At 58.1% G+C, this 15312-nt stretch overlaps 1 protein-coding gene across 1 annotated transcript; it reads right to left on the bottom strand.

The window, feature by feature from the left end:
- Positions 1–8016: 8016 nt before the first annotated feature.
- On the bottom strand, positions 8017–15306 carry LOC144952831 (uncharacterized protein F13E9.13, mitochondrial-like). The gene is made up of 6 exons (XM_078883299.1): positions 15210–15306; positions 13834–13916; positions 11978–12161; positions 10244–10394; positions 9611–9738; positions 8017–8294 (listed from the first exon to the last, which is right to left on the bottom strand). Exons 1-6 carry the CDS (start codon positions 15292–15294, stop codon positions 8017–8019), a joined length of 909 nt encoding a protein of 302 aa, XP_078739425.1. The 5' UTR covers positions 15295–15306.
- Positions 15307–15312: the final 6 nt, after the last annotated feature.

The following is a 15312-nucleotide window of genomic DNA, read 5'->3' as shown; positions in this document are numbered from 1 at the left end:
GTGTGTGTGTCAGTGAGTGTGTGTGTGTCAGTGAGTGTGTGTGTGTCTCTGTGTGTGTGTCTCTGTGTGTGTGTCTCTATGTGTGTGTGTGTCAGTGAGTGTGTGTGTGTCTCTGTGTGTGTGTGTCTCTGTGTGTGTGTCTCTGTGTGTGTGTGTCAGTGAGTGTGTGTGTGTCTCTGTGTGTGTGTCTCTATGTGTGTGTGTGTCAGTGAGTGTGTGTGTGTCTCTGTGTGTGTGTGTCAGTGAGTGTGTCAGTGAGTGTGTGTGTGTCTCTGTGTGTGTGTGTCTGTGTGTGTGTGTCCTCGCGGTGCAGGACGGGAAACTCTGTCGTGGGCAGTGCTGTGGGGGGAGGGCCAATGCCGATTGGCCTCTCCCCTCATGGTGTCTGTGACCACCACAGCGGCTAAATGGGGGCTCTGGACGGGTGCGAGGGGCTGGTAACCCCTCCACCTTCAATTAACCATCACTAAACTACGAATTAAACATAAACATGTAACTAATAAGCTTGTGCCGGAGGCCCCTGGGGGTCAGGCTTTTATGACGTCTCCTGGCCAAACCCCAATTGGCGGAGCCAGGAGATTGAATCTTCACCCTCGGGGCTCCTCCAGAAACAACGAAAAACCATTGCGGATGGCCACGTGGAATGTTCAAACGCTCACTGCGGAGGAGAGGCTGCCACTCCTCTATCGGGAGCTGGACCGGTACCGCCTGGATCTCTGTGGCATTCAGGAAGTCTGGTGGACCGGTTCTGGCTCCTGCCACCATGAGGGGTGGACAGTCCTCCACTCGGGGCAGGAGACTGCCAAACAACAGGGTGTGGCTCTTCTTCTGAACAAAAGAATGAAGGGGGCGTGGGAGCGTGGCGGTGAGGTGTGGGAAGCTGTAAGTCCCAGGCTACTTTGGGCTCGCCTTCCCATCAACCGGAGGCGAGGAGTGGTGGTCGTGGTTACTTATGCCCCCACTGAAGACGAACATCCGTGGAGGGATGCAGGCAAAGCCGATCAGTCAGATGCCTTCTATGACCTGTCACATGTGCTGGCTAAAGTGGCCACTCCGGACAGAGTCATCTTGTTGGGTGACTTCAATGCCCGAGTTGGTCATGATGCTGGCACCTGGTCTGGAGTGAGTGGAAGGCATGGGCCAGATCAGCTCAATAACAATGGTAGGAGGCTGCTAGATTTCTGTGCAGCCCATGGGCTGTAATTACCGGCGGTTAGCGCTACGCTGCGCTATGAACCCGACGACCCGGGTTCGATTCCCGCTCACGGTCAACACCAGTGACGATTAACTGAACTGGTTCTGGACCTCCCCTAGGTCGACTCGACCTCAAATGAGTACCCGGTGCTGTGTGTGGTGAACATCGCCACTGGGGGAGAGACAAAGGCGGCCGGGCGTGGTGCTGGCCACCCGCCCCCTCGTGTGCCACAGTGCCGGTAGCATTCACAGGTGCCGCTCGCTAACAGCACTTGCCCCAAAAGTCTGTCAAGGCTACCCGGGGCATCTTTGTCTATCTTCGTGTGTCCGTGGCGCGTGTGTGTTAGGGACCACCTGCCAGCGGGCGTTCGACACTTCACGTGGCCTTAATGTGCACATAGCCTGGCACAGGCTCACCCGCCCGCTCGCTCACTCCTTCACCCACTCGCCCACCCACTCACCCATCCACCCACCCACTCACCCATCCACCCACCCACTCACTCATCCACCCATTAGCTCACCCAGCCTCAGCTGTGTGATGAGTCTATGGCTCTCTGCTGTGTGATGAGTCTATGGGTCTCTGCTGTGTGATGAGTCTATGGCTCTCTGCTGTGTGATGAGTCTATGGCTCTCTGCTAACTCCACGGATGAGTGACCACCGGCTCCCGCTCTTTGAGAAGAGTTCTGGGGTGCGTGTAGATGCTCCCCGAAGCGCTGCACAGATGGATTCAAGAATCCCTCGCTGTACTGGTGCTAGAATATATTTAGGGTGCACTGTGTAATTGTACCATGGGTACACTGTGTAATTATACCATGGGTACACTGTGTAATTGTACCATGGCTACACTGTGTAATTGTACCATGGGTACACTGTGTAATTGTACCATGGGTACACTGTGTAATTGTACCATGGGTACACTAATTGTCCAGCTGTAAATGGGTACACTGTGTAATAGTGCAAATTTCATTTGGGTGCACTCTGTAAAGTATTGCAGCTGTGTGTGTGTGGGTGCATACACACACACACACGCCACATACACACACACGCCACATACACACACTATATACACACACACTATATACACACACACTATATACACTACACTACACACAATACGCTACACACACTACTACACACTACGCTACACACACTACTACACACACACTACACACCACACTATACACTACACACCACACTATACACTACACACCACACTATACACTACACACACACACTACACACACACACCACACTATACACTACACACATTACACTACACACCACACTACACACACACACCACACACATTACACTACACACTACACACACACCACACTATACACTACACACATTACACTACACACACTACACACACACGTTACACTACACAAACGCTGCATACACTAACTACGCTACACAGGTGTGTGTGTGACGGCCTCCCTCTAGGTCGACTCGGCCTCAAATGAGTAGTACCTGGTGTGTAGCAAGCGTCGCCACTGGGGGGAGACAAATGCGGCCGGTCGTGGTGCTGTGCCCTGGTGCTGTGCCGTGGTGCTGTGCCGTGGTGCTGTGCCGTGGTGCTGTGCCGTGGTGCTGTGCCGTGGTGCTGTGCCGTGGTGCTGTGCCCTGGTGCTGTGCCGTGGCGCTGTGCCGTGGCGCTGTGCCGTGGCGCTGTGCCGTGGCGCTGTGCCGTGGCGCTGTGCCGTGGCGCTGTGCCGTGGCGCTGTGCCGTGGCGCTGTGCCGTGGCGCTGTGCCGTGGCGCTGTGCCGTGGCGCTGTGCCGTGGCGCTGTGCCGTGGCGCTGTGCCGTGGCGCTGTGCCGTGGCGCTGTGCCGCTGTGCCGTGGTGCTGTGGCGCTGTGCCGTGGCGCTGTGCCGTGTGGTGCTGTGCCGTGGTGCTGTGCCGTGGTGCTGTGCCGTGGTGCTGTGCCGTGTGGTGCTGTGCCGTGGTGCTGTGCCGTGTGGTGCTGTGCCGTGTGGTGCTGTGCCGTGTGGTGCTGTGCCGTGGCGCTGTGCCGTGGCGCTGTGCCGTGGCGCTGTGCCGTGGCGCCGTGGCGCTGTGCCGTGGCGCCGTGGCGCTGTGCCGTGGCGCTGTGCCGTGGCGCTGTGCCGTGGCGCTGTGCCGTGGCGCTGTGCCGCTGTGCCGTGGCGCTGTGCCGTGGTGCTGTGCCGTGGTGCTGTGCCGTGTGGTGCTGTGCCGTGGTGCTGTGCCGTGTGGTGCTGTGCCGTGTGGTGCTGTGCCGTGTGGTGCTGTGCCGTGTGGTGCTGTGCCGTGGTGCTGTGCCGTGGTGCTGTGCCGTGCCGGCCTTCATCGGTGCTACTCGCTAACAGCCACTGGTCCCAGCAGTCTGGTTAAGGCTGCACACGGGGTCTGTGTGTCTGTGTGTCTGTGTGTGTGTCTGTGTGTCTTTGTGTGTGTGTCTGGGTGTCTGTGTGTGTCCTGTGTATGTGGGTCTTTGTGTGTCTCTGTGTGTCTGTGTTTCTGTGTGTGTGTCTCTGTGTGTGTGTGTGTCTCTGTGTGTGTCTGTGTGTCTGTGTGTGTGTCTCTGTGTGTCTGTCCTGTGTGTGTGTGTGTCTCTGTGTGTATGTCTCTGTGTGTGTGTCCTTGTGTGTGTGTCTGTGTGTCTGTCCTGTGTGTCTCTGTGTGTCTGTCCTGTGTGTGTGTCCTGTGTGTCTCTGTGTGTGTCTTATGTGTGTGTGTCTGTGTCTCGGTGTTTGTCTGTGTGTTGTCTGTGTGTGTCTGCCCTGTGTGTGTGTGTCTGTGTCCTGTGTGTGTGGGGAGTGGTGGTGTAGTGGTTAGCGCTACGCTGCGCTATGAACCCGGCGACCCGGGTTCAATTCCCGCTCACGGCCAACACCAGTGACGATTATCTGAACCGGTCCTGGGCCTCCCCTCGGTCGACTCAGCCTCAAATGGGTACCTGGTGTAGCGGTGTGTAGTAAACATCGTCACTGGGGAGACAAAGGCGGCCGGGCGTGGTGTTGGCCACCCACCCCCTCGTGTGCCGTGCCGGCCTTCACAGGTGCTGCTTGCTAACGGAACTTGCCCCTACAGTCTGTTACAGGCTACACGGGGGATCTTTGTCTTTGTGTGAGTTTTTGACCACTCTCTACCCTGCATCTCCCCCCTCCCCTCCTCCCTCTCGCATCTGTAGATCTCCATCACTCTCTCTGAACCATCTCAAGCCTTCAGTAAACCACGTGACCTCCTCTGTGTGTCACCCTCACTCTGAACCTCTCGTCTGTAGCTCTCTGAAGCCTCCAGTGGACCACGTGACCTCCTCCCCTGTGTGTCACCCTCACTCTGAACCTCTCGTGTGTAGCTCTCTGAAGCCTCCAGTGGACCACGTGACCTCCCCTGTGTGTCCACCCTCACTCTGAACCTCTCGTCTGTAGCTCTCTGAAGCCTTCAGTGGACCACGTGACCTCCCCTGTGTGTCCACCCTCACTCTGAACCTCTCGTCTGTAGCTCAATGAAGCCTTCAGTAAACCACGTGACCTCCTCCCCTGTGTGTCCACCCTCACTTTGAACCTCTCGTCTGTAGCTCTCTGAAGCCTCCAGTAAACCACGTGACCTCCTGTGTGGCAACCCCCGCTCTGAACGGCCTCCACAGCCAAGGCGAAAGCCCTTGGGCTGAACGGGAATTGACGGCTTGAAAGCAATTGGCGTGGGGGGGGGGGCCCTTGAAAGTTCGGGGGCCGTGGCATCTGAATGGTTTCGTCGGGTTTCAGAGCGGAGCAATTCGAGAATCTACAAAGCTCTTTCATTCTTCTTCTTGGGTCTTTCGGTAAAGTCACTAGAAGGGAAATAATAAAATAATAAAAATTAAACATAATAAAAATACAATTCTCACAACGTTTCGGCCACAACGCAAGCAGCCGTCCTCAGGTGGAGAACAGGTCTGTCGGAAAGACAGCGTCTGAATGAAACACCACCAGGCTTGGCAGCGTATATTTAAGCTGCTGGGTTAGGGGGGGAAGGGCGCCTTGACAAAGGAATTTGCATATCAACAGAGGAATTTAGCATGTTTATGGGAAATGCAGGTATGGGATTAGTCCCATAAATATGCTAAATTCTTCTTGATATGCAAATCCATTTGTCAAGGCGCCCTTCCCCCTCTAACCCAGCAGCTTAAATATACGCTGCCAAGCCTGGTGGTGTTCATTCAGACGCCGTCTTTCCGACAGACCTGTTCTCCACCTGAGGACGGCTGCTTGCGTTGTGGCCGAAACGTCTTGAGAATTGTATTATGTTTTATATTTGTATTACTTCCCTTCTACGCGATGACTTTACCGAAAGAACCAAGAAGATGAATCCCTGCTGCAGTCACGAAAGAAGCTTTACATCGAAATTTAACCGGTCTCTTTCACCCGCACACACACACACACGCGGAAACTTCTGGAGATGGGAGGGCGAGGGACGTGGCATCTCAGTCGGAGGGGCTGGGCCGGTTTAAAGTTGAGGGTGGTTTGTGTTTTGTCGGGTTTCGAACGTGGGGAATCTGAGAATCTAAGAAGCTCTTTAACTCGCACACGAGATAGGAGAGCGAGCGAGCGAGCGAGAGAGAGATCAAGCGAAGATTTGCTGGTTTGTCCCAGGATGTTTCTGTTGAAGATGTCCTCCGTGTTTTTTGTTTGTTGCGGTTGCGCCCGAATCAAGAGCCGCGTGGCTCATGGGGCTGTACCTAATCAATGAAACTTGAAACCCGGAGAAATCTGAGAATCTAAGAAGCTCTTTCACTCGCGCGCGCGCACACAGCGAGACGTCCACTACTTTTCGCAGATTTCTATGAAACATTTTCGGCGGGAGGTTCTTTCTGGCTGGGTTTGTTTTCGATTTGTGGCAATGATTGGATGCATGGCTGTGCTACACGTCAATGTTTGTAGTGGTGTTGGTGTGTGTGTGTGTGGTGTCGTGTGCGTGTGTGTGTGTTGGTAATGTTCGGCATACTTGAAAAAAAAAAAATTCGCAAGGCGAAAAAAAAAGTGTTCACTATGCACAAAGAGACAAAGATCCCCCGTGTAGCCTTAGCGGACGCGTTGGGGCAAGTGCTGTTAGCGAGCATCTGCGCCTATGAAGGCTACTGGCACACGAGGGGGTGGGTGGCCAGCACCACGCCCGGCCGCCTTTGTCTCCCCAGTGGCGATGTTTACACACCGCACCAGGTAACTAATTTGAGGCCAAGTCGACCTAGAGGAGGCCCAGGACCGGTTCAGATAATCGTCACCGCCCGGTGTTGGCCGTGAGCGGGAATCGAACCCGTGTCGGCGCGTTCGTAGCGCTAACCGCTGCACCACCGCTCCTCTGCGTGTGCTAAACGTCGCCTCTCGTAGCCAGTGGCCGCCTGTCATAGGTGCTGCTACGAACAGCACTTGCCCCTACAGCCCTGCTAGAGGCTACACGGGGGACCTTTGTCTGTGTGTCTAAAGCTCCGTCAGCACTGGGGAGACAAAGGCGGTCCGGGTGCTCGCTACTTACAGCACTTGCCCCTACAGTCTGCTAGAGGCTACACGGGGGACCTTTGTCTTTGCTACTATCAGCACTTGCCCCTACAGTCTGCTAGAGGCTATATTACTCTGTTGGCGTTATGCGAATAAGGGATGGGGGGGGGGGTCCTTAATCTGTGTTGGTTTAAATGGTTGTTGGTATTTTAAAGTGCTCTACTGAATGATGTGACGACATGTGTAAACAGCAATGATTATTATAATATATATACTACACACACGCACGTGTGCGCTGTCGTGGCGTTTATTTATTTGCAGTTTGGAGCGAGTGTGGCGTGGGTGAGTGAGTTGGTGAGCGAGTGTGTGAGTGAGTGGGTGAGTTGGTGAGTGAGTGGGTGAGTTGGTGAGTGAGTGGGTGAGTTGGTGAGTGAGTGGGTGAGTTGGTGGGTGAGTGGGTGAGTTGGTGAGTGAGTTGGTGGGTGAGTTGGTGAGTGAGTGGCACGGGCTCGAGAAGAGATGGAGCTGGTGAGTGAGGAGTGGGTGAGTGGGTGAGTTGGTGAGTGAGTTGGTGAGTGAGTGGGTGAGTGAGTTGGTGGGTGAGTGGGTGAGTTGGTGGGTGAGTGGGTGAGTTGGTGAGTGAGTGGCACGGGCTCGAGAAGAGATGGAGCTGGTGGGTGAAGAATGGGTGAGTGGGTGAGTTGGTGAGTGGGTGAGTTGGTGAGTGAGTTGGTGGGTGAGCGGGTGAGTTGGTGAGTAAGTGGGTGAGTGAGTTGGTGGGTGAGTGGGTGAGTGGCATGGGGGCTAGAGAAGAGCTGGAGCAGCGATGGGTGAGTGAATCATTGTCCCTGAATCATGCTCTCAGAATCATCCTCTCAAAATGAATAATTCTCTGAATGAATCATTGTCCCTGAATCATTCTCTGAATGAATCATTCTCTGAATGAATCATTCTCTCCGAATGAATCATTGTCCCTGAATCACTCGCTGAACGAATCATCCTCTGAATGAATCGTGCCTGAATCATTCTCCCTGAATTATTCTCCCTGAATCATTCTCTCCGAATCATTATCTCTGAATCAATATCCCTGAATCATTCTCTCTGAATCATTGTCCCTGAATCACTCTCTGAACGAATCATCCTCTGAATGAATCGTGCCTGAATCATTCTCCCTGAATCATTCTCCCTGAATCATTCTCTCCGAATCAATATCCCTGAATCATTCTCTCTGAATCATTGTCCCTGAATCACTCTCTGAACGAATCATCCTCTGAATGAATCGTGCCTGAATCATTCTCCCTGAATCATTCTCTCCTAATCATCCTCTCTGAATCATAATCCCCGAATCTCCGAATCATCCTCTCCGAACGAATCGTTCCCCTACGCGTCGCTCCCACCGCCACCGCCGCCACCACCGCCACCACCGCCACCACCACCGCCACCACCGCCACCACTGCTGCCACCACCGGCCCGCATCGCCCGCACCGCGTCCATGAAGTCTCCGGCTCTCTGCGGGCAAAGCTCCCCGTCCCAGGTACCGTCGCGCTTGAGGTGCGAGCCCACGATCAGGGCGCTAGCGGCGCCAAAGTAGTCGCCCACGTTCGCCAGCGTCACGCCAGACCCCACCAGCACCGGCAGCTTCACCGCCGCCCGCACCGCTAGTCGGGGGGGGAGGGTTGGAATGAGTGCTCAGTCTGTCACTCATTCATTCAGTCACTCATTCATTCAGTCACTCATACAGTCACTCAGTCACTCAGTCACTCGGTCACTCATTCATTCAGTCACTCATTCGGTCACTCAGTCACTCACTCGGTCACTCTCCCACTCATTCAGTTACTCACCCACCCACCCACTCACTCACCCACCCACCCACTCACCCACCCACCCACTCACTCACTCACCCACTCACTCACCCACCCACCCACCCACTCACCCACTCACTCACCCACTCACTCACTCACCCACCCACCCACTCACCCACTCACTCACTCACTCACTCACCCACTCACTCACTCACCCACCCACCCACCCACTCACCCACTCACTCACCCACTCACTCACTCACCCACCCACCCACTCACCCACTCACTCACTCACCCACTCACTCACCCACCCACCCACTCACCCACTCACTCACCCACTCACTCACTCACCCACCCACCCACTCACCCACTCACTCACTCACCCACTCACTCACTCACCCACCCACCAACTCACTCACCCACCCACTTACCCACTCACTTACCCTCTCACTCACTCACCCACTCACTCTCCCACTCAGCCACTCATTCAGTCACTCACCCATTCAGTCACTCACCCATTCACTCACCCACTCACTCACCCACTAACTCACCAACTCACTCACCCACTCACCCACCCACTCACTCGCCCACTCACCAACTCACTCACCCACTCACCCACTCACCAACTCACTCACCCACTCACCAACTCACTCACCCACTCACCAACTCACTCACCCACCCACTCACCCACTCACTCACCCACCCACTCAACCACCCACTCACCCACCCACTCACCCACCCACTCAACCACCCACTCACCCACCCACTCACCCACCCACTCACCCACTCACCCACCCACTCACCCACTCATTCACCCACTCACCCACCCACTCACCCACCCACCCACTCACCCACCCACCCACTCACCCATCCACCCACTCACCGATTCACGGTGCTTACGGTATGGAGTGGTGTGTGTGCGGTGTGGTACGTGTGGTGTGTGGGTGTGTGTGGTGTGGTGTGTGTGTGGTGTGGTGTGTGTGGTGCGGTGTGTATGGTGCGGTGTGTGCGGTGTGGTGTGTGCGGTGTGTGTGGTGTGGTGTGTGTGGTGCGGTGTGTGTGGTGCGGTGTGTGTGCCACGTGTGGTGTGGTGTGGTGTGTGTGTGGTGCGGTGCGGTGTGTGTGAGGTGTGTGTGGTGCGGTGTGGTGCGGTGTGGTGTGTTGCTGCGTACCGGCGAGTTCCGTGGCGCTGGCGGCACATCCGGTGGCTTGCCCGGTGAGCACGACGCCGTCGGCCAAGAAGAACTCGGCAGCCAGCGCCGTGTCCACCACCCCCACGTCAGCCGTGATGGCGTGGGCACTGGGGGGGGGGGGGGGGGGGGGGTGGTGGTGGTGGTGGGGGTGGTGGGGGTGGTGGTGGTGGTGGTGGTGGGAGTGGTGGGGGTGGTGGGGGGGGTGGTGGTGGTGGAGGTGGTGGGGGTGGTGGTGGTGGTGAGGGTGGTGGGGGTGAGGTGGGAGGGGGGTGGGGGGGTGGTGGGGGTGGTGGGGGGGGTGGTGGGGGTGGGGGGGGGTGGGGTGGGGGTGGTGGGGGGTGGGGGGGGTGGGGTGGTGGTGGTGGTGGGGGGGGGGTGGTGGTGGTGGGGGTGGTGGTGGTGGTCGTGGTGGTGGTGCACACCCGCGCCATCCATTTTCCACAGCGCAGCTGAGACTAGGAGATGTTGACTACCTCGCCTGGTCTACAGGAGGTCGTCACCACGCGCGCCACCCCCACCACCCCCCCCACCCCCCCCACCACCACCCCCCCACCACCACCCCCCCCACTACACCCCCCCACCACCCCCCCACCACCACCACCCCCCCCCCACCTGTGCTTCTTCTTGACGTCAGCAAACAGGAGGATTCTGTCGGCTTCGAGGCGCCGCCGTTCCCGTAGCAACCGCCCGGCGCCGGCCTGGCACAGGCCCTCGTCAGCCACGTGGGCAAACACGAAGCCCTCCACACGCACAAAGTCCAGGCCTGGTGCGATACACACCACACCACCACCGTCACCATCATCATCATCACCGCCATCGTCACCGTCACCGTTACCACCGTCACCGTTACCACCGTCACCATCATCATCATCACCGCCATCGTCACCGTTACCACCGTCACCTTCACCACACCACCACCGTCACCATCATCATCACCACCGCCATCGTCACCGTTACCACCGTCACCTTCACCACACCACCACCGTCACCATCATCATCATCACCGCCATCGTCACCGTCACCGTTACCACCGTCACCTTCACCACACCACCACCGTCGCCACCGTTACCACCGTCACCTTCACCACACCGCCACCGTCACCACCGTCACCGTTACCACCGTCACCTTCACCACACCGCCACCGTCGCCACCGTCACCGTTACCACCGTCACCTTCACCACACCGCCACCGTCGCCACCGTCACCACCGTCACCGTTACCACCGTCACCTTCACCACACCACCACCGTCACCACCATCACCACCGTCACCACCGTCACCACCGTCACCGTCAGCCACGTGGGCAAACACGAAGCCCTCCACACGCACAAAGTCCAGGCCTGGTGCAATACACACCACACCACCACCATCACGATCATCACCATCATCACCACCACTGTCACCGCCACCGTCACCATCATCACCATCGTCAACGTCGTCACCACCGTCACCACCGTCACCACCACCACCGTCACCACCGTCACCACCGTCACCATCACCACCACCATCACCACCATCACCACCGCCGTCACGACCGTCACTGTCACCACCTTCATCACCGTCACCACCGCCACCGTCACCACCATCACCACTGTCACCACCGTCGTCACCACCACCACCAAGCAGCACACCGTGCGTGTCTTCGCGCGTGTGACTTACCTGCAGCCAGCGCCACGGCCAGCGCCTGCTGGTTGGCGCCCGCCAGGATCTGTGTGTCTGTGTGTGTGTGTGTCTGTGTGTGTGTCTGTGTGTGTGTCTGTGTGTGTCTGTGTGTCTGTGTGTGTCTGTGTGTCTGTGTGTGTCTGTGTGTGTGTGTGTGTCTGTGTGTGTGTCTGTGCGTGTGTGTCTGTGTGTCTGTGCGTGTGACTCTGAATGTGCGTGTGACTCTGCGTGTGTGTGTGTCTGTGTGTGTGTCTGTGCGTGTGTGTGTGTCTGTGTGTGTGTCTGTGTGTGTGTCTGTGTGTGTGTCTGTGCGTGTGTGTGTGTCTGTGTGTGTGTCTGTGCGTGTGTGTGTGTCTGTGTGTGTGGTGTGTGTCTGTGTGTGTGTCTGTGCGTGTGGGTGTGAGTGTGTGTGTGACTGTGTGTCTGTGTGTGGGTGTGTGTGTGTGACTCTGCGTGTGTGTGTCTGTGTGTGTGTCTGTGTCTGTGTCTGTGCGTGTGTGTGTCTGTGCGTGTGTGTGTCTGTGCGTGTGTGTGACTCTGCGTGTGTCTGTGTGTGTGTCTGTGCGTGTGTGTGTGTCTGTGCGTGTGTCTGTGTGTGTGTGTGTCTGTGTGTGTGTGCGTGTGTGTGTGTCTGTGTGTGTGTCTGTGCGTGTGTCTGTGTGTGTGACTCTGCGTGTGTGACTTACCTGCAGCCAGCGCCACGGCCAGCGCCTGCTGGTTGGCGCCCGCCAGGATCTGCACCCCGACGGGGCGGTGGGGCAGCGTGCGGCGCACGGAGCAGCAGAGCGCCGCCATCGCCGCCGTCACCTCGGGGCCCGGGCAGCCCGCCAGGTACGGCACGTCGCCCATGTTCTCTACCAGCACCGCGTCCTGGGGGGGGTGACGTGAACTTACACAAGAACACGCTCACACGCTCACACACACACACCCACTCACTCATACACCCACACACTCACCCACTCACCCACCCACCCACTCACCCACCCACCCACTCACCCACCCACCCACCCACTCACCCACCCACCCACTCACCCACCCACCCACCCACTCACTCACCCACTCACCCACCCACTTACCCAACCACCCACTCACCCACCCACACACTCACCCACTCACCCACCCACTCACTCACCCACTCACCCACTCACCCACCCACCCACTCACCCACCCACCCACCCACCCACTCACCCACCCACCCACCCACTCACTCACCCACTCACCCACCCACTTACCCAACCACCCACTCACCCACCCACACACTCACCCACTCACCCACCCACACACTCACCCACTCACTCACCCAATCACACACTCACCCACTCACTCACTCACACACTCACGCTCACACGCTCACTCGCCCACTCACTCACCCACTCACTCACCCACTCACTCACCCACTCACTCACTCACCCACTCACCCACTCACTCACCCACTCACTCACTCACTCACCCACTCACCCACCCACTCATCCACCCACCCACTCACCCACTCACCCACCCACTCACCCACCCACCCACTCACCCACTCACTCACCCACTCACCCACCCACTCACTCACTCACTCACCCACCCACCCACTCACCCACTCACCCACCCACTCACCCACCCACCCATCCACCCACTCACCCACCCACTCACTCACTCACCCACCCACTCACCCACTCACCCACCCACTTACCCACCCACTCACCCACCCACCCACTCACTCACTCACCCACCCACTCACCCACTCACCCACCCACCCTCTCACTCAAACACCCACCCACCCACTCACCCACCCACCCACTCACCCACTCACCCACCCACTCACCCACTCACTCACCCACTCACTCACCCACCCACTCACCCACCCACTCACCCACCCACCCACCCACTCACCCACTCACCCACCCACTCACCAACCCACCCACTCACCCACCCACCCACCCACTCACCCACTCACCCACACACCCACCCACTCACCCACTCACCCACTCACTCACCCACTCACTCACTCACCCACTCACCCACTCACCCACTCACCCACCCACCCACACACTCACCCACTCACTCACTCACCCACCCACCCACTCACTCACCCACTCACACACTCACCCACTCACTCACCCACCCACCCACTCACCCACCCACTCACCCACTCACTCACCCACTCACTCACCCACTCACTCACCCACTCACCCACTCACTCACCCACCCACTCACCCACCCACTCACCCACTCACTCACTCACCCACTCACTCACTCACTCACCCACTCACCCACCCACTCACCCACCCACCCACCCACTCACCCACCCACCCACTCACCCACCCACTCACTCACTCACCCACTCACTCACTCACTCACCCACTCACCCACCCACTCACCCACCCACCCACCCACTCACCCACCCACCCACTCACCCACCCACTCACTCACTCACCCACTCACCCACCCACCCACTCACCCACCCACCCACCCACTCACCCACCCACCCACTCACCCACCCACTCACTCACTCACCCACTCACCCACCCACCCACTCACCCACCCACCCACTCACCACGTCGACTTCTTTGTAAATCTCTGCCTCCCTCACTGCTTCTGCGATGATGTCCGCCATGGGCAGCGTGCTTCTCGGGGTGCCTGCGGAAGCAGGAAGCAACAGGAAGCAGGGTGCAGCAGCAGGGTGCAGCAGGGTGCAGCAGGGTGCAGCAGGAAGCAGGGTGCAGCAGGGTGAAGCGGGGTGCAGCAGGGTGAAGCAACAGGAAGCAGGGTGCAGCAGCAGGGTGCAGCAGGAAGCAGGGTGAAGCAGGGTGCAGCAGGGTGAAGCAACAGGAAGCAGGGTGCAGCAGGGTGCAGCAGGAAGCAGGGTGAAGCAGGGTGCAGCAGGGTGCAGCAGCAGGAAGCAGGGTGCAGCAGGGTGAAGCAGCAGTGTGAAGCAGGGTGCAGCAGGGTGAAGCAGGGTGCAGCAGGGTGAAGCAACAAGCAGCAGGGTGCAGCAGGCAGGAAGCAGGGTGCAGCAGGGTGCAGCAGGGTGAAGCAGCAGTGTGAAGCAGGGTGCAGCAGGCAGGAATCAGTGTGAAGCAGGGTGCAGCAGGGTGAAGCAACAAGAAGCAGGGTGCAGCAGCAGGAAGCAGGGTGCAGCAGCAGGGTGCAGCAGGGAGAAGCAGGGTGCAGCAGGAAGCAGGTTGCAGCAGGAAGCAGGGTGCAGCAGCAGGAAGCAGGGTGCAGCAGCAGGGTGCAGCAGGCAGGAAGCAGGGTGCAGCAGGAAGCAGGGTGCAGCAGGCAGGAAGCAGGGTGCAGCAGCAGGGTGCAGCAGCAGGAAGCAGGGTGCAGCAGCAGGGTGCAGCAGCAGGGTGCAGCAGCAGGAAGCAGGGTGCAGCAGCAGGGTGCAGCAGCAGGGTGCAGCAGCAGGAAGCAGGGTGCAGTGTAGAGGAGGCCACGTGGTCAGAACGTTACACCAACGATGATCGGAGGGTAACCGTGGGGACGGTCGCCACGGCAACAACCACCCGCGTTACCATGGTAACCGACGTGGGAGGGCATTAACGCACAGCCGGGAAAGCAGTAACGTGAGGGGTAAGTATGGTAACGTGAGGGGTAACTATGGTAACGCGAGGGGTAACTATGGTAACGTGAGGGGTAACTATGGTAACGTGAGGGGTAACTATGGAAACTTGAGTAACTATGGTAACGTTAGGGGTAACTGGTAACGTGAGGTACAATTGTAACTTAAGGGGGTAACCTCGCTCAACTTGCCAGGGTAACCACGGTAACGCGAAAGGGTAAATATGGTAATGCGAGGGAGGGTTACCTCGCATTACCATGGAAACGCCGCGCGGCGGCGGAGGCCGGTCACCCGGAGGGGGGGCGGGGGGGTAACCGGTTACCTTGGCGACCGCTCGCCCTGGCGACCGTTGCCGGGGTAACGGTTACCTGGCAACGCCTTCGCGTGGATCATGGCGATGACGACGCCGTTGGTGCGGCCGAAGAGGGAAGCAAAGCGAGCAGCCGCCTCCATCTTGGTGGTGGTGGTGAG

This window comes from Lampetra fluviatilis, chromosome 70 (genome assembly GCF_964198595.1).
Source record: "Lampetra fluviatilis chromosome 70, kcLamFluv1.1, whole genome shotgun sequence".
Classification (NCBI taxonomy): Eukaryota; Metazoa; Chordata; class Hyperoartia; order Petromyzontiformes; family Petromyzontidae; genus Lampetra; species Lampetra fluviatilis.
The sequence above is the reverse complement of the archived record's forward strand: the minus strand, read 5'-3'. Positions and strand labels throughout refer to the sequence as shown.

Bases quoted from the DNA above. Each gene is read 5' to 3' on its own strand.
- LOC144952831 (XM_078883299.1), bottom strand. From the start codon at position 15,294: ATGGAGGCGGCTGCTCGCTTTGCTTCCCTCTTCGGCCGCACCAACGGC. The intron at 10,395-11,977 runs GTAAGTCACACA...GTATCGCACCAG, and splicing joins GGCCGTGGCGCTGGCTGCAG to GCCTGGACTTTGTGCGTGTG. The intron at 8,295-9,610 runs GTACGCAGCAAC...CCCCCCGACTAG, and splicing joins CAGCGCCACGGAACTCGCCG to CGGTGCGGGCGGCGGTGAAG.